Consider the following 19931-nt stretch of genomic DNA (forward strand, 5'->3'; position numbering starts at 1 on the left):
CCAGGGGTCACAAAAAATAAAACAAAACCCTGCACTGCTCTTTTGCAGCACACTGGACGTGCAATAAGTGGCACGACCATGCTCATCCAGACACAGCCTATAAAGGCAGATTTTTGCACACATGGGGACAATCATGGAGATAAGTCATGTTTCCGGTAAATGCAGATGCCATCCACATGGAGCTAAACTGCATGATCCACAAGGATACTGGATTATAGCAGGAGCTGCACCTATATTTAAAAATAAGAGTATTGCTAGGAATTACAGCTCAGTTGCTTTTACTTAAGGACTAGATAACTTGGTTCAAAAATAATTCAAGCTAAAGTTGTAAAATGTTTTGATGGGTGTTCGGTGTCAAATATCAATCAGCATGTGATCTGTAAATAATAATCATGCCCCTGCAACCTATTACATAGTATTTTTAAGGGAACTGGCCATACAGTGGATAAAGGAAAATCTGAAGTTGTAATAAATTTGGACTTTTGAAAAATCCTTGATTAAATCCATTCCAAAAATAATTAAGGAACTCAGCAATCAGGAGACAGGCAATGTTCTGTCATAAATGACCACCTGATTATGGGAGGGAAAACAAAGAAGGAATATTACCTGATTTTCAGTGTAGAAAAGCATTTGCGGGTCCTCCAAGGAAATATAGTAAGACTAGTATTATTCAATGTCCTTATTAAACTCTCAAAATTGCTGACCAGAATGATGGTAAAACTGGTGGAGGGCAGAAAGTTGTGCATGTTATGTCAAAAAAGGTTGCTGAAGAGCTTCAGAATAACACACTAATTGAGAAACCTCAGCTAATAGACTGATGTAAACGCTTTATTGAAAAAATGTTAAAATTAAAATCTTTACATGGTTCCATAAAGTTAGGAAACAATATGGGATCCTACTCATGGTAGCTACATAAGTACAGAGCCATATAATGTTAAAGCAATATAAATCATATAGTTCACCATGCAATTGCTTGGGTAAATTAATTGGGAAATTTGCACTTGATGCTTGGTAAAAAGTGAGGTACGACCTCTTGCATAGTAGCCACATTAGTACAGAGTTATAAGATTGTAAAGCATCCTTAGACAATGACTTCTGCATGCTGTGTACATTTGCGGGGGTGGGAAAATGTCAATAGCATTATCAGTCTTAACAAGAGTCTATAGTATTATGGGAAGGGGGAAAGTCTTCTTCCCTCCTTTCCCTATTCCCAACTTTTGCTTCCAGTAGATGGTTTCAGTGGACTCTCTTCATATTGTCAATGGCCAGGATATGCTTGACGTAAATATTCTGTGACTATATGATAGTAAGGCACCTTGGAGAAGAACAAGGGTACGTTTCAGACTCCCAAGATACTTTCATTGCTCAGGTCCCATGCTCTAAGCAACCTTACAGTTAGCATCTGCACTGTTACATTGTACTCCTTTTTCCTCAAAGCGTTGGCCAGTGGCAAAAGCCTGGGACAAGTTCTTGAAAAGGACAGTCATATTAATAATTGAGATATTGGAAACAACAGACAAAATCATTCATGATGCTGAAAGACTGTAAATGAAATGTATTGATAAGACCTATTGCTGGTGTCTTTCCAGGCAGTTCAGTGAAAACATCCGTTTAATGCCCAGTGGTAGTAAAAAAATGCGAGAAAGAAAATAAGGAAATATGAGGGCCTTGTTACATATTAAATCATGAGCTTCTGAAATGTTGGTCAGTATTAGCGTTAGCTTCAGTTTGGAGCAGTCACACGTTCAAGCCAGCAGGGATCTGGAGGACTGAAAGGTTAAATTCCCCCCTCCCCTCCCATTCCAGGCTTCTCTTCTGCCCCCTACCCCCCAGGACTCCCTCAGATCCCCCCTGCCCACTCCCACCCTCAGAGCTCCCCCCACTGCACCCCTCTTCCTGCTTACTTGTGGCTGCCTGCACTGTCTGTCCTGGGGGTATAGGCAGGGAAAGGTTAACCTGCCTACCCAGCCCTCACTGCCACTGCTGTCAGGCTGCTGCTCTTCTCCAGGCTGAGCCCCATCCAGAGTACATCAACAGCTGGGGCAGCCAGGCAGGCATGTTAACCCTTCTTTGTCTGTTCTCCAGGGAAAGACAGCACAGGGCAGACACAAGTCAGCAAGACAGGCAATGAGTGAGGTTTTGGGGTGCTGGGTGGGCAGGATGGGACAGTGGGCCTGATCCAAGCCAATGAGGGAGTGAAGAGGGTAGGCTTAAATGAGTGGGAACTGGGGTTAAGAGCTTCAGGAGCCACCTAAAATTAATTTGTTACACAGCAATTTGGGTGGCTCCTGGATCTGTTAGCATTTGGATTGTCCACACATTAACACCTGAAACTGGTTTTAAGCACTCCTTATGGGGTTTAAGGGTAGGATTACCACTGATCTGTACTATCCAGCTCATGTTTCACAAAGGAATATTTGCTGTAAGCTATGCCTTAGTGTAAACATCCCACCCTCCCTAGCATCACAGATCCCCATAAACTGGGGGAAGGGGTTGGGGGGAAGCAGGGGAGCCCGGGGGAGCAGGGGAAATGCCCAGAATGGAGGTGGGGGAAGGGGCTGATTCTTATCATTCAGTCATCCAGGCCCCTGCTGACCTGAGGTGTAACTGCTCCAAACTTGAGCTAGGACTAACGATAATCAACATTTGTGCAGCTCACAGTGTAAGGTGTAACAAGGTCCTAATTCTACCGAACAATATAATTCAACAACTCACTCACCTTGAATACCATGTGGAACTTAAACACTGCCTCTCCTTAAAGCATTCAGAAAGAGAAGTGTTCATGAGAATGTCAACAAACTTTTGAAAGATTTGGACATAGGAAAGATGTAGAAATAGTAAGACATTTTAAAAACAAACTGAAAGATAAAATGTGGACGGTATGCAAAAGATTAGAGATTGTAAATCAGGTATTCCTTCTCCATTCCTTCTTATAACGTACATAAAGACTGTGAATAAAATAAGAAGTCTGTAGATTTAAACACTTTAAATATTTTTACACCACTCCTAACTGAACTATGAAACTTACTAATATAATTGCATGACTCGATCAAAGATCTCAGTGAAGTTCAGATACTGTTTAAAAAATGTTCATCTCTTGGGAATCAGAAGGGATTTGAATATTTCATAAAAGAACAACTAAATTAATTCTAGGGCGGGGGAATACATAGAATCTGTTCTTGTTTTGTTTCTGGTTCAGTCTAGAATCATTGCACCCCTTGCAAAAAGGCGCCACCAAGTGGTCACCAACTGCCAGTCGGTGCTTGCTACACCCCCTTTCCCCCGCCACCAACAGTGCCATGGCCATCTGTGGAAGCTCCTCGCTTCCTGCCACCAACAGTACTGCCACCACCTGCAGGAGTTCACCATGCCCCCCAGCCTCTGGGTGCGTGGCATTCATGGTATACCCCCTCCCACCTGCCCTATAGGAAACTTGAGTTTTGCAATATAAACTGAGTATATGATTAGGTGACTGACACTTTTGAATGTTAAACATTCCAGGCATTTAAGTTATCTAGGAATCTCCACACCCAAAAGTTTGGTCACCTCCAATTTTATCTATAGAGGTGTCAAGATTACAAGAGACTAACATCCTCTCTGAATAAGGCACATGACAGGACGTCTAACAAAGCTCGCATGTAACTTACATGTACATTTAATTTAGCTGAATTGCATACCCTTCTATTACCATATGAAACTTTAAAGATCATTGAGCATATAACTTTTAGTTGCTTACTCTAGTTTCTAGCATACAGGTGATAAGACCTTTTCACATTATATTCTTAGAATTTGGAACTTCCACTCAAATGCTTTTAAAATGTCTCCTGTTTGGTTTCCCTCTCTGACACACATAATAATGTAACTTATCCATGATGAAGGTAAGACCTGTATCCCCAAATTAGGATAACAGGGATTCTTTTGTTGGGTGGAGAACACACCTGTCTCTTCTAGAGAGAATTCTTCCATGTGAAAGTTAATATAAGTTTAACTAGCATTCAGATCAGATAATGTGAATTCAGAAACAATACTCATGCCTAGGAGGACAGATCTCTGAGTCCTTACTGGTTTTTCAATTCTTCATGTCCTTCACTTCCTTCCAACTCATGTTTTTCATTCCCCAGTCCTCCCTAGGTTCACAATCACAAATGTACAGTCATTAATGACATGCAACTACCTACACATGATTGGGTGTATGTTAATGAAAGCAGCTGGTCATGAAGACCTCCCCCTCAGTTAAGTGAAGAATTTACGATAAGGTGCTCCCCACCATTTTGTCTAGCCAGAATACATCCCAGATAATTAAGCTAAGTACTACCCACAGGAATAGGTTTTCATAGATTTCATAGACATTAGGTCTGGAAGGAACCTTGAAGATCAAGTCCAGCCCCCTGCCCCAGGGGCAGGAAGTCAGCTAGGGTCAAAGGATCCCAGCAAGATAAGCATCTGAACATTTCTTGAGTGAGTCCAGAGTAGGTGACTGCACCACTTCTGGAGGGAGTCTTTTCCAGGCCTTGGGGGCTTGGACAGTAAAGAAGATTTTCCTTATGTCCAGCCTAAAATGGTCATGGAGGAGTTTATGACCATTGATCCGTGTTATCCCTTGGGACGCTCTGGTGAACAGATGTCCCCCCCCCAGATCTGGATCCAGACCCCTTACATACTTATAGGCAGCCACCAGGTCACCCCTGAGCCTGTGCTTTTCTAAGTTGAAGACTCCCATGGCTCTCAGCCTCTCATCATAAGGCCTATTCTCTTGCCCTCTGATCATGTCCATGGCTCTCCTCTGGACTCTCTCAAGCTTCTTAACATCCTTCCTGACTTATGGAGCCCAGAATTGGATGCAGTACTCCAGCTGTGACCTCACCAAGGCCAGGTACAGTGGGAGAATGACATTCTGAGATTTACCTGAGAAGCATCTGTAGATGCAAGCCAGGGGTTTGTTTGCTTTACCAGAAGCAACATCGCATTGGTGGCTCATGTTCATCTTGTGGTCAGTCATGAACCCCAAGTCCCTTTTGGCCATGATGCTAGACAGCATAGCATTGCCAAGCCTATAAGCGTGCTGAGAGAGGGGTTTCCCTAGGTGAAGTACCTTGCATTTTTTAGTATTGAACGTCTTCCGGTTTATATCTGTCAACTTACTAATCTTATCCAAGTTGGCCTGAATCATTAACCTATACTCAGGTGTGGATGCTATGCCCCAAAGTTTAGTGTCATCAGCGAACTTGGCCAGTGCGCTTCTGACACCAGTGTTCACATTGTTGATAAAGATGTTAAAGATAACCGATCCAAGGACAGAGCATTGGGGAACATCATGGGTCACAGAGCACCATAATGATTTGCTTCCATCAATTACTATTTTCTGGGTCTGACCTCACAGCCAGTTGCCCAGCCATCAGACTGTGGTGTAACCAAGGACACAGTTGGCTGTTTTTTCCATGAGGAGATCACGGGACACCAGATAAAAGGCTTGAAGACGGGTACCACGTTGGCCTTCTTCCAGTCTTCAGGTACTTCACCTGAGCACCATGAGTTTTTGAATATTTTTGCCAATGGTTGGGCTATGACACCTGCCAGCTCCTTGAGTACTCTAGGGTGCAATCTATCGGGGCCAGATGACTTGAAGATGTTCAGCCTCTCAAGGTGTTCCCTTACAAGGTATACACTGATGTTAGGTATAAATACACACTCACCCTGACCACCCTGCATCATGCTAAGCAGGTTGGCTTTTTCCTGGGTGTCAGTTATCAGTTGTCCCATTTGGTTCAGCAGGGGTCCAATGTTACCCTTGCTTTTTTTTTTTTTGACTCCCTACATATCTGAAAAAGGATTTTTTCTTATCCTTGATATGTAAAACATGATGGAGCTTGGTTGCAACCTTGGCTTTCCTGGTCAACTCCTTGCAGGCATGGACCAGTGCTGAGTACTCCTCCTTAGTAGTTATTCCAGCCTTCCATCCTTTATAAGTCTCTCTTTTTAGGCATAGGGAAAATGCCTGTTCCCTGCTGAGCCAAGGGGGTTGCTGTGCCCTTTTGCCACTCTTCCTCCAAGATGGGATGGACAACCCTTGTGCTGTCAGAATCGCTCCCTTGAGAAGCAACCACTTCTCTTGAACTCCTCTTCCTGTTGAATCATGGTCCCTTAGGGCCTTGACAATGAGCCTCCTGAGCTTGTCAAAGTCAGCTTTCCTAAAGTCAAGGACTTCTGCATTGCTGACTGACTTGCTAGCTTTGCAATGAATAGTATAGATGATCAGCTCATGGCCACTATCACCCAGGTTTCCAACGATTCTTAGGTCACTAACTAGATCATCCCCTTTGGCCAGTACCAGGTCCAGCAACACTTTACCCCTTGTCAGCCCATTGACTTCTTGAGTCAGGTAGAGCTCGTCCACGCACATGAGGAAGCTTTATGACCAATAGGATTTGGACGAGTGCTCTTTCTGTGAGATGTCCAGCTAGTTAAAGTCTCCCATAACAACTGTGCACTGAGAGCATGCAGCAGCAGCCAGTTCCCCAGTGGGTTCCTTGTCTAGCTCTTGTTTCTGGTTAGGAGGTCTATAGTAGATTCCTACCGTGATATCCCCAGTGCCACATTCCCCACATATTGTAACCCAGAGGGACTCCAGTCATCCTCCCTGGGTTCCAATATCAATTTGCAGGGACATGTAGCTTCCCTTGACATAGAACACTACGCCCTCCACCCCTTTTATCTGCACGATCTCTCCTGTACAGGGTATAGACTTCTATACCTGTGGCCCAGTCATAGGTGGAGTCCCACTAGGTCTCCATTATCCCTATGAGACTGCAGTCTTTCTTGCTTAGCAGGGGGACTAGTTCCTCCTGTTTGTTCCCCAAACTCCTGACATTGGTGTACAGACATGTCACCCTAGGCTTCCTTGCACTCCCAGGCAGACATCATTCCAGGTCTGGGGTAGGTCTGGTTTCCCTTGAGTGCCCTAGGTTATGCAGTAGCTGCCTAGTGGGTTTGCATTGGTGGGTATCCACCCATCCCCCAGTGGGCTTTATTTAAAGCCCGGTCAAGCAGGTCAGCCAGTCTGGCTGAGAAGATCCTCCTTCCCAGAGGATAAGTAAGATAAGTTTTATGATAAGAATTTATGATAAGGTTCCACATTCACTGTTTAACAACTGTTTGACTAAGTCTTTGGAGTTTTTCAGTTAGGTTTTGACTCTGAACAATGGGCACTTACACACATGCAGGGAGGCTGCTCCGATGTGCTGTAAATCCAGCCCATCAGAGCAGACTTAATTAATCAATTAATCAAGTGTGCTGAAGCACAGAAATTAACATACTCCAGCAGCCTCCAGCATCATGTGTATCAGTGTCCCTGCGCTGAAAAATGGCTGTGGGGCACTTTGAACTAAAGCTCATCAAATGAGCTTTAGTTCAAAGCGTCCCACCACCATTTTTTCAGTGCAGGAATGCTGATACACATGACACTCAGGCACAGTTAATTAGCATGGCTCGCTAATTAAGGTACCCCTTCCACCTCCCAGAGCATGTTTATAAATACCCAATGAGTCTCAGTCTTATGGCAATGGGTTTCAATTACTTCATTTGTCTTTCTGTGGAAAACAGTCAGTGTTTTCCTGTTTACATCACCATGTAAACTGGGCTTGCAAGCCTATCTTTAAATGAGGTTACCCAGAATTTCTGTTATTCTAAGTTATACATTTACAGCAACAATCTACAGTTCCAATCTTCATATAATGGTGAATATATACAAAATAGAGGCCAATAATGAGTCCTTACACATGAGCCTCAATATAGCAAATAGCATTATACTGAACGGTATGGAGTGTTGTTGTAGCTGTGATGGAGGCAAGGGTTTTTTGTGAAATTTTGGATTGAATAAACTCTACAGTTGTAAGAGCTGCTGGAAAAGTTTTAAGGTATTAAGAGTCTTTACTCAGGTCCAAAGTTGAAAATTTTATTCTCAACTTAGTAAAGGACCAAGTCAGGTCTTGCCAGTTTTCTTCAGTGGTGTTCTTGCTATTGTAAGACTCCATGAGATGTCCTTGAGATGATGTCTCAGTGCTTTGGGTATTTTGTTGTTTTATCCAACAAACAAGAGAATGGTTCTCTTCTTTGAAGTCTTCATACCTGCACAGTCAGAACTAGGCCTTTTGTATTAAGTTCTATGTGTGACGAAAATATTTTTTTATGCAACTGAGCAGATGCAATGACAGGTGAAGAAGGTGGTGCTCTTCCCAGTTATTAAAACTCATTTTTTATACTGCAGCAATAGCTTTCAGTTGTTTATTTTCAATCAGTCACAAGCAAAGTATGCATAAGAGGAGGAGAGAAGGAAAGAAATTATATCTATTTTATACTTAATTTTTTCCCTGACAGTATCCAGAAGTCTGTGAGGATTTATGCATACGAGAAGCCCCATTCTAAGTTGAATGAGTGTGGATTGAGTTGATCTTTTCCAAATAATTTATTACAACTTTTATAGAACAGTTCAAATCAAGCAAATTTTCACAACTGTGGTACAATTTCCTAAATTGGCTTTGTGCCATTCCTGTAATGCTAGAAGGTTCTCTTAAAACACTGGGTTAATCCACCTATTATAATTTCACATCTACAATGTCTTAATCTTCAGAAATATGCCAAAAAGTTATGCATTTTCAAAGAGGAACCTTAAAACTTGGAAGGAAAAAGAAACATCTACAGAGAAGTTAATAAGAAGCACTAATAAATGAATTTTTTCATTCAACACAATTCTCATACATTAGCTATTTGCCCTCCATGTCTGGCAGGACACTCCTTTTTACACAGTGGCGTAAACTTCTCATTGGGTACCTGGTGTGGGCATAAGGAAGCACCATTCTACTTACTCCACTCACCTTCCACCCCCAAATAGACTATTGAATGCAATGCTGCACTGACCAGCTCCTCTGCAAAAAACTGGGTTTCCCCTGCTTCTACAAAGGCTCCTGGGGGCAGAAAGAAGAGGGGAACACTATTCCACTATTCTGCTCACTCCACTTACTCACTCTCCCTCCCCGAACCAGCCCCCAGGTACATTGATTGCTGTGGCACTGCCCAGACCAGCTCCTATGGCAGTGAGGAAACCCAGCACCCTCTCATAGTTGGCACCCAGAGTGGGTGCCTCCCTCACCCCACCTTACTTGTGCTACTGTTTCTACAGATGGGGGAATAGAGAGGATAAATGACCCATCTAAGGGGAGAGAGAGAAAGTCAGAGGCAGTGCTGGATTAAGAGCTTTCTACATTCCAATCATGTCAAACTAGTTCATCCTCAGCACTGCAAAGCATAGACATAGATCTAGATTCTGTATTCAGGATTATTCTTCTCAGAGTGACTGGGGATGGAAATACTGGAGGTAGCACAATTAGTATCTGAAGAGAAGCATGCTTTAGATCTATTTTGAGGGAACTCATATGAGCTAGGGACAGATATTACACACAAACCAGTGTAAGTGATCAGAAACCGGTTTAAACCTGTAACAGAACAGAAGTTCAGTGATTACAGACTAGGTTCAAAATGTCCAAAAAGGGTTTAAGGTAATAGACCTGGATGGCTATAATATCAGACTTAACTGAATTAGGTTAAACCAATCTTTCATACCTCTGTCCGAGATCCAGTCCGAACACAAGGTAGGTCTCAATCCCCCAACATCCCAGGATGTACTGCATTCTTCCCCCATTAACTCCCCTCTCTCAAGTCAGGTGGGTTAGCCTTTGCTTCAGCTTGTATGCTCTAGCTGAGTCAGGTGGGCCTACCCCCAGCTGTCACAGAGTGGAGGCAGCCTCCCCAGCCCCACAGGCAGTGGCACAGGAGCAGGGGAAGGGAGGAAAGTCATCTGCCTGCCTTGGCCAACTGATGAGTGGACAAGTATTCTGCTCATTAATGATCCAATCTGCGTTGCCTGGGCTTTCTGACTGTCTGTACTTAGCCACAGTGCATGGAATGAATGTTTTGGAAGAGGGGAGAGAGACACCCAGCCTCACTCCTGCAACACAGGAATACAAACGAAGTCAAGTACAAGCAGTCCTAAATATCCCATGAGCTCACATTTTTGTGTCTTCAGGAAATATAGCAATAGAGGAATTAGTTTTACCTCATTTCTGTGTTTGAGAAAAGATGAAGGCAGAAGAAAAGTTCCTGTAAAGAAACTGGTTGGTTGCAGCAAATGATTATATTTTTTTCAATTATGGATGGGAAATTTGGGTTGGCTGCTCTAGTCTTCTGATGTGTAGCTGGGTTACCTGCTACACACCAGAGCGCACATGGCACAGGCCTTACCCGGGGACAGGTAGCAGCGACACAAGGTGTGCTGCTGCTACTTTTCCATAGGGAAAAAAACCCATCTGTGCTCATGTGGATGTAGCCCAGAAGTGCATTATTTAGAGTATCAGCAGGAATTATATGTGAAGTCAGTACAATTGGCCAGTTTCTGCAAAACCAATCAATGCTTGCATTTGTTCAGCTTCCTTTTAGCCAAATGCATTAAGCCTTGAGAAGGGCTTTGCAAACCAGCCTTTATAAACAATAATAATATAAAAGGGACCACTCTGGCACTTGAGATTTCCATTCCTTCATACATTAATATTTTATGTACTAAAGAGAAAAAGCCTAGCTCTTTGGCCTTGCCCATGTTTCCTTTTTACCAATTTTTAGATACCAATGGGATTTAAGGCTCGCTTAATTGGGTATCTAATGACCCTCCAACCCCAACATCCTGTGCAGGAAATGTTTGCTGGTATAGAGACAGTAGATCAGATGCCCCTGGTGGAAAGATTTCTTTAGAGATATGAAAGAAGGGAATCCTGAGGCCTAGAAAAAGATCTCTAACCAAACTTAGAATAGTTTTGTGGTTCCTTCAACAGGATCTTTTTATTTCCCAGCTGCCCCCATGACCAGGGGAGGAGTAAAAGGAGCTTAGAGCCAACAGTCTCCCCCAAACTTTCTTGGCCCATCTCAGTATCTGAACTATTAGCATTCATTTTAATATCCCCTGCAAAGGATCTTGAAGAGTATGACTTTCCAACTAAGGTATATATAAAAACCCATGGGCAGTTTAAAGTTGGTTGTCATTCTAATATTTGAAAAGGGGCTTCAAAAAACTTTCACACCAAAGACCTATGTATGAGAGAGGGGGAAATTGCCAAGATTCAATATTTTATTTCATTGAGCAAAATTGATTACTATGTAAGCCACCAGTTTGCCACACAGCTCAAACTCTGTTAATTGTGGTTGATTTGTTAGAAATACAATTAAAAAAATATTTAGCTTCAGGTTTTATTATTACTGCTTTATTAAAATCTAGTGGATTTTCAAGTGCACCCTTCACTGGGTTACACTTTTTTCATTATCCTGAAACGTTTACAATTTTAGCTCAATATGTAATTATAGGAAAATATTTAATATTTAGATTTATGTATTTGCTGCTAAATCTTTGTGCTGAAAGGGCCCTCATAAAATTATGTGGTGACTCGCAATGTGTTTTTCCATTATTTCTTGATTTAAAAAAAGACAATGATTGATTTTCTACCTACCTGGGTTAAATAACAGGGATTGATTGAAATGATTTTAAATGCATTTTGAGAGAATTTGCACACAAGCTCTGAGAATCTGAAACAGGTTTTATGGTAGGTAGTATGCTTAATTCTAGTGAATGCATTCATGAGCTTACATCCTTCTATAAATATTTATCTGTTTCAATTTCATTAAAGATTTTTTTTTCATATCAACTGCCAAAATTGTTTAAGAAAAATATATTTCTTTGGAAGCAAATTCTGAAACAAATTCCAGAATTCCCTTTTGGAACTGATATAATATTCTGTCTCCTTACAAACTTTGAACTAAATTCTCTTTCAAATAAATACTCTGAACAAACCCTTGCTCTGCCTACCCTCTTTAGAAGTGTATCACAATATATGTCCTATACATAAAAATCATCCATCTCACATAATTAGTTGTACGTGGTTTTTTCTGTTGTTAGTTTATAAATATATGACTTCCTTACAAATTATCATAATTTGCCACTGAACTTGGAAATCATCCTGTTACGTTAGAAAGCAGATGTTTTAGAAGCAGATTTAAGGAGTAATAAATCCCTTAACCCTCCTTGAACTGCGCATAATTTATTTTTTGTCTCCTCCAAAGCAGCAGTGATGCCTCCTCTTCTCTTAGTCTATGCCTATACTACTTGTGATGAAATAAATCTCAGTGTGAAAATATGTAATTTATCTAACAAGAAAAATCCGATATGGAAGTATTTTTGTTAGTGCTGGTCTAAAGAATTGCAGATGTATAACAACATACCTTGTAAACTAGGGAAATATTTATATTAGTAATTTAAGTGGCTATACCAAATAACTGATTATTAATGATTGGTAACAATGTCTTGGGGGGCCTGTAATAATCTTTCCCACTCCCCATTACCTCAGATGAATACTGATACAGAGTATTATGGTAAATATGTTCCTATATACCAGTATATTTCTAATGGTGAACAGACTTGAAGGGGTTGTTTTGTGATGATGTCAGGTTTTATATTTTGGACTATAACTATACCACTATACTGGGAGGGGGCTGAGTTAACAAAACGTTAACTGATTCTGGGGCATCTTAAAATCTTGTTTGTTCCCCCACCCATCAGGAAAACCGTAATGAGTATTGGCATATAAAGGATTGCTTGTTTAGTGGTTAGTATAAGGTCATCTGTATAAAAGTATTTGCTGGCAAAGGCAGAAGAACAGAAGCTGAAGAGGCTACATGTGCTTTTAAATGGATGATTAAATCTGGGAAGGTTGATCTCCTTTCATGCTGAGGATGTTGTGTGCTGCAGTCACGCCTCTCACTGCCAGCCCGCACTAGGATGATAATCAGTCACTATGAAAACTCATTAGCTCCACAGCAATGAGTCCTCCACTACTCAAGCTTGGTGCTGTGCTTAGTACCATGGCAATGATCTCTAACTGGATGTCCCAAACTCTCCCATCTCTGGTAGGACTAAATACCACCAAACTAACTACTTCAGATACTCTAGTAAGTAGCTCTGATGTGTTGCAAGCAATCTTAATTATGAACTGATATTTATGCTGCTACAAAGCCTGTGGTTTAAGTTGCTTCTTTGTAAATTTATTTCTAAGCTACTAATCTTCATATTGTCATTTAATGCATGCTGTTCTCCAGACATAAAACTAAATATTTGTGAGAATGCTGTGGACTTACTATGAAAAAGGAAGATATTAAAATAGGATGATTAAGTATTTAAGAACAAAGGACTCTGTTTTGTGGGGGGGAATTGTTAAAACATTTTAAAGAAATGCTTGCTTCTTTTGCCTAGAGTCTTTTCATAGATTCATTGCTTCAGAAAATATGTAGAGTTGTCATAAAGAGTAAGAAATTAAACGTCAGGATTCCTTTCACTTTTCTTTCTAATGTAGCATTATTATCTGTATCAATTTATCACCGTAATATGCAATAGACATTCTTCTCATTTTTCTTAACTTGCAATGCTGTCATGTAAGTGAATATGTTTTAAACATAAAATGACATAGGTACTTTTTAGCTTGGCAATGAGACTTTATTCAGCCACACTGGGAAATAATGTAGATAATAAACACCAGGTAATTAGTTGCATTATTTCATTACTTATGTTTGATGTTCAGATATAACGGAATTGTAAAGCAACTCTGCTAATGTCAAACTGAAAAAAAAAAAGTGCTATTAACTGTTCCTGGATACTTTGATGGGCAGCCTAAAAATTAAATGAATAATTCAATCGGATAGTTGAACTCCGGGACTTTAGAATGGTATTTGTAAAAGACCAAATGAAGTTGAAATAGAATGTGCTATACTAAATACTTAGGAAATAAACAATCTCACTGTGCAATTGAAATCTGATGTATGAGTAGAATAGCTTGCTATTCTGAAGGCTGAACATCTCAATTCTAAATATTAATTCACTAATCAATAAATATTTAGTTTACTGCATATGGATGGGAAAAATTATCACACAAAAAGCTTTTAAAATCGTTACTTATGACGTTATTGTTTTGTTATGCTAGAATACTGAATTGCTGGTTTGATTTAGTAACAGAGTGGAGAAAGGTGGAATCATTATTTGTTCTAACAGTAATATTAATCATCACACTGGCTATTGAATGGATCTCTAGTTCCTACTGCGATTCACAGTGATGTGGGGTTCTTGTTAATTTAACATCAAGTATAAACTCACAAGTAGCAAAGGGACATGGACATACATGATATGGGGGGGGTGTATATGTATATATATATAAAAATACAAAATACACACACACACACATATATATACATATATATACACACATACGTACACACACACACACACACACTATTTCTATAAGGTCAGACTGAATAGTTTCAATGGGGTGTCTCCCTTTGCCTGAAAGGAGTCTACTGATTTATACCCACTGAGAACCTGGCTTATAGTGTGTATAACTTCAAAATGGAGAAAACAACATCTTTAATCTGCATGAACATGGATATTTTACATTTTAGTGAGGCATGGAGTAACTGGAGCATCAGTGAAGTCGGGATATAGGACATAAGCCTTTTATCTGAAGTTGAGCAGACTTGTAAAATTTGGATCGTGAAAAATCATACCATATTCAATACATCATTATTTCTTGAAATAAAGACAGTTTCCCCTGTTTCAAACTCCTTTCAGTGAAGGTTGCTTATTTCTATGGTGTGTAATTTCAGGGCTAATCTTTGATATTTCACCAACATATCTTCCAAGACATGCCAAAGTGCATTCATAAGAAAATTTAAACTTTCTTGTATAAAAATCTCTAATTGTCCTTTTTCAGTACACATTCATTGAAAAGTACACCTATTGTACATGAAGGAATTGAGCAATAATATCCTTTATTCAACTGCTACTTTTGACCTGAACTGGAAGAAACAGTTAAAAGAGTGGGGAGAGGGAATAGAAACACCTTCTCTTTTGTCATAACGCTGTTGAAGTCAGCATAGTTGCCCCAGAAGAGAATTTGACTGTACTTACCTAGTCATATGAACTCTGTTTTTCAGTTAAAAGCATGTAACTGTCCTGTCAGTGGTGACAGTATAGCCAACTATAATGTTTTTATTAAGTATCTGAATGTGCAGAGGGAAAAAAAACTTCTTGGCATGGAGTACAGAAATTCTGTAGCAGGCTGTCTTCCAAGTGTATGTTAAGTATTTGTCTTTTCACGGGGTTTCATCTGTTTCCCTAAAATTTTTAAGAATTAGGACAATGTACTATTGTTCCTTCCCTCCTACGCTTAGTTATTTCTTTTCTTGTCTGCTTACTAAGGCCTGTCAGCAGCAAGCCTGTGTTTGGAGGATGAAGTCAGCAGCTTTCATATGGTTTGATGCCTTCTAGCGCCTTCCCTGGGAGGCTGAGCAGCTTCTTCTTGAGGTTGGGATTAAATGTCAAAGTAGAAAATATGACAGAAAAATTTAAGTGACATGAAGATGTGTTTTATACATGCACACATTTGCATATTTCCTTCTATGCCAACTCTCATGACTGCTCAATCCATCCTAAGAAGTAAAGGAAACCTCATGGTATGAAAATACAGAAAGGTAGAATACAACAAAAGACTAAATTAACCCAATTACATTAAAGCCTAAATTAAACTGGGTAATACTTTATCACTCATTTAAATGGGCAGTCAATGACAATCTAGTTTTCCTGTGTCTGTGGGTTTCTTATTGAATGAGTATACACATAACAGTTAGAATAGCTATTTAAAAAATGTAGTGCCCATTTCTTCTATGACTGATCAAGTTTCCCTACATCTAACAACATATTATAAGAAAATTCAGTGTGGGCACTCAATAAATATGCTTCTTATCAGAAAATGTGTGTGAAATATTTAATATGATCAGAACATATAAATATAATTTGGATAATGCAGTCTATACCACAGCTGTCCAACTTCTAAGTAACCATGGGCTGTAAGCCCAGTGGGCCACACCAGCAGAGGCACACCAGGGTGGGCCCTGGGTATCTAGGCCACATACTGTATGAATAATCCCCTGCTGCATTGCAGAGATATTCCACCTTCACCCTCCCAACCACTGCACTGCATGTCCCCATGGAAGCTCCCCGCCCCCCGCCTCCAACCGAGTTGTGCACCTCTTACTCGTACAGTCTCAGCCTCACCCTCTGTCCCAACAGGCAACGGGGAAGCCCAGAGACTCTGACTGCTGTTGTAACTGGAGTGATGGGGGAGCAGGAGCAGCAGCAGCTGGGGAATACTCAAGGGGCCACAACTCAACTCCTCATAGGCCACATGGAGCCCACAGGCCACTAGTTGGACAGCCCTGCTCTAAACAATATAGTTCTGATAATAGATTGGGCCTGAGTCTAGTTTTTAGTTATTTTATATTGATGCTACCCTACTGATATGCTGGAACCTTTCCACATTTATGCCAATGACAAATGATGCTAAGGCCCAAAGTTTGCAGTGCATCTAAAAATTAAGAATAGCCATCCATGCGTACTCGTGTTGCCAACCTTGTCCAAGCCATTCCTGGGTTTTGCAGATCTTCCTTAGACTTGGACTTAAAATCAGTCTCAGTTCTGCTACCTGGCATTGCTCCTTGGGTACAAGAACTACACAACTTCGATAAAATCATAGAAATTACCCGCCTGAATATAGTTTACAGTGTAAGGGTTGGCTGCTTCAACAAGCTTGAATTGTTCGATCTTACAACTTTACTAGCTATTCAAAACCAATTTAAACTTTTCCTGCAGCTGTAATTTTGTTTAGGTTTTATTCTTCTCCCTTGCATTTAAACTAGACTTCCTGTACCCTAAAAAAATAAAGGCTAGAAGAACATCATAAACTCGGCATAATTTAGCACTGAACCTGAAATATGCCTCTCACAAACCCTAAGGCAAGTTCAGCTGTCCTCCATTTACAGTCATCTACATTATGGGCTTTTATTTTCTTTGCAAAACAGGAATATTCCAGTTTTGATCTTTCAATTAACTCTACAATAAAAAGGTCCCTTTTATCTTCAGTGACTCCTGCAGGAAATTCTTTGTAAGAAATAAAGCCCCTGCTCTTTCCTTGTATTAAGCTGACATGCTAGGAAGGATCATCTGCTTTTCTTCTAGTCTCAGTGTAGACAATTACTGTATCCATCCTGTGTTGACAAACTGTGCACTAAGATACACTGTGCTGAAAAACAAAATTAAACTAATTAATGGCAGTAATTAGCATTTGAGTCTTGCAGTAAAGACACCAGCATTGCATGTACTATATGTAAAAAGAATAATTCCTAATATCAGCTATTCCAAATAGTCAATATTCCTAATATTGATTCATAGTATTCCTAATATTGACTAGTCATCTCTAAATCCAGAATTTAATAAAATTACTTCTATTGCCTATTAGAGTTCATTTTATCTCCTACAACTCTTCCATCATCCTCTCTCTCTCTCTCTCTCAGCTTGACTTGATAAATTTTTAAATATCTTTCAAAATGGAAGTTGACTCACTTTTTTGTTTTTTGACTTATAGCTAGGAGGATAAATAGATAGTGTTTTTGGATATAGGCCACTATTGCAAGTAAACATAAGATAAGGAGAACTTCTGAGTTTTTCCATGATTGCTGAAAATAGAATGTGCTAAGGATTTCCAGTACCTTTAACAGTCTTAATAAATTTGTTTCCTCTTATTTAAACTGGACCTTTTATTTTACTTCCCTCAGGCAATTTATATCTTTTCCTCTGGTTCATGTAACTATACAACTGGAAGACTGTTTTCTGTATGCAGTGCCTTTTAAGACTAAAATGGGTCCCTGCTAACCTGTTTTCAGATGCACTGGCTATAAGTTAGTTCCACATGGCTGTGTTTACAATCTGAGTCATACATGCTTTACTCTCTCTTTGGGGCTTTATATGTATATTTCTTTCTTCCTGTCTTTGTTTCTTTTAGTCTAAGGTAGAAAGTACGCATGCTAAAAGGATATACTGTATTTATTTGAATACAAAATGAGGTTTTTTTCCCCCTATAATTCCATGCAAACCTCATTAAATGCACTATCATCAAACCCCTGCCAAAAGCAGTTTAACTGTTCAATAATGGAAGCCAGCTACGAAAGTGAGTAAATGCAGCCAATGCAAAGCATGATTATAAAACACACAGCACATATTAGGTAAACAAACTGACAAGAACTTACCACAAAGTTAAATCAGCACAGCCTACCTGTGGAAAATATAGGGTAGTGCCCATTGCACTAAGTCCCCCTCAGCACCCACTCTTTTTAAAGTCATAGTGAGCCACTACATTGCATATATTTTGACTTCTTCACTCCCACAGCTGAGCTGTGGTTTTCTTTCACATTTCCAGTGGTTCCTGTTTCTTCACCAGCCTTAAATGTCTGGCAAACATCACCAAATGGGGCCCCAAACAGTTCACCCAGAATCCCTCTATTGACCCCCCTCTCAGCCTGTTGCAGATGATCAGTGTGCCCCACCCACCACGAGATTGCCCTGTGCCTCATACACTTACAGATTTTTGGAGGATCCCAGGACCCATGACAAGAACATCAAGTGCCAGTTATGAGTGGGAGTCTAATTAACACATACATTCTTTGTGGAGGGTATCTGGAGTATACACACATACTGAAAAGTGCTGACCTATGGGGTTACCATGTGACAACATGCTGTGGCTTCTGCTGGGGCCTAGCCCAGTGAACTATGTGGTAAATCGTGAGTGTTTTGACTTTGGGCTGATATCATGCATAGTTTGTATTATTTATATAAGTAAATGCTAAAATACTGCTTAAAAGTGTATTGTATGGAGTGCCTGTGCTAAAACTGGCCATATCTTGGGTAAACTAAATCTATGGGTACTTATAGCAATATGCAAATTGCTATAGGGAGGTTTTTTCCAGAGTTAGTGGGTGCATCTACCTGTGCTATTAGCATACAGCAATAACCTCTGGTGCATATTGTGACAGAGTTTATTGCTCCTTGGCACACCATTTGAACGTGTGTCTGGGACTGCAGCATGTTGAGTCAGGTTAGAACAGCCCCAGCTGACAGGAGGTCTGGGGTGGGGGTCAGCCTGCCAGGCCAGGGTTGCTCCAACTCAGTTCAGTGTGCTGTGGAGGGGCTAGCTGGGCTCCAGTGTGGGGCTAACCAGCAGGTAGCCCCCGCATTGAAACACACTTGTGCGTACACATCAGAACTTATCTGTGCAATGCTGCAGAGTAAAAAACTCCACAACAAGATTATACTTGTATTTACTCCTGCTGTGGAGTTTATTAGTTTCCTGAAGGCAGATAGGCCACACAGGTGGACATAAGACATTTACTGCATAACTAATTAGTCTACTGCTCAGTAAACGTCCCATGTAGATGCGCCCAGTGTTTTCAAGTTTGCCCCTCACTTCCATGTGCAAAAGGAGGTAGGGTATGACAGTAAGGAGGGAGGGGTAGGGGCTGCAGGGGCCAGAAGTTGGGGATGGGGACCAGAGTGCAAGGGGACTACCTGATCCCCTAGATTTATTTTTCCTGCTGTATCAGTCAGAGGGGAACAAATTAAAGGCAAACCTCCAATAATTAGATTCTATACATGGAAAAATATAACTTATTTATAAATTTCCCATGTATAGAATCTAATTAATGGGGGGCTGTCGTATCTTCAGCAAATATGGTATTTGTTCTCTATTAATACCCAAAGAATGCAATCAATGAACATATGCTGTGGAAAACTGTTCTTGTCCAGATTGAATATGACACTTGTAATTATATAGCTTTGTCAGGCATTTCCAAAGAACTGTTAACAAGGTATTATACATGATGGAAAACTGTAACTGTACAAAATTGCCAATTATCAGTTAAGAGAACAATAAATCATAACTAAATGACACCTGATTTTGAGCATG

General features: G+C 40.4%; 1 protein-coding gene across 3 annotated transcripts in view; it reads left to right on the forward strand.

Annotated features, from left to right (window-relative positions):
• Nucleotides 1-19931, forward strand: part of OLFM3 (olfactomedin 3) — a 147814-nt gene that overhangs the window by 88772 nt on the left and 39111 nt on the right. Inside the window, exon 1 of one of the 3 annotated variants that reach the window (XM_090048911.1) lies at nt 12632-13041. The exons of 1 other annotated variant lie outside the window; for it this stretch is intronic. In XM_090048911.1, coding sequence (XP_089905037.1) covers nt 12913-13041 — 129 coding nt within the window. In that variant the 5' untranslated portion in view covers nt 12632-12912. Of the gene's footprint in view, nt 1-12631; nt 13042-19931 lie in introns of those variants that run through there. One more of the 3 variants, XM_090048909.1, reaches the window with a different exon arrangement.

The sequence above is a fragment of the Crocodylus siamensis genome, chromosome 5 (assembly GCF_052110815.1).
Source record: "Crocodylus siamensis isolate JL-2025a chromosome 5, ASM5211081v1, whole genome shotgun sequence".
Taxonomy (NCBI): Eukaryota; Metazoa; Chordata; order Crocodylia; family Crocodylidae; genus Crocodylus; species Crocodylus siamensis.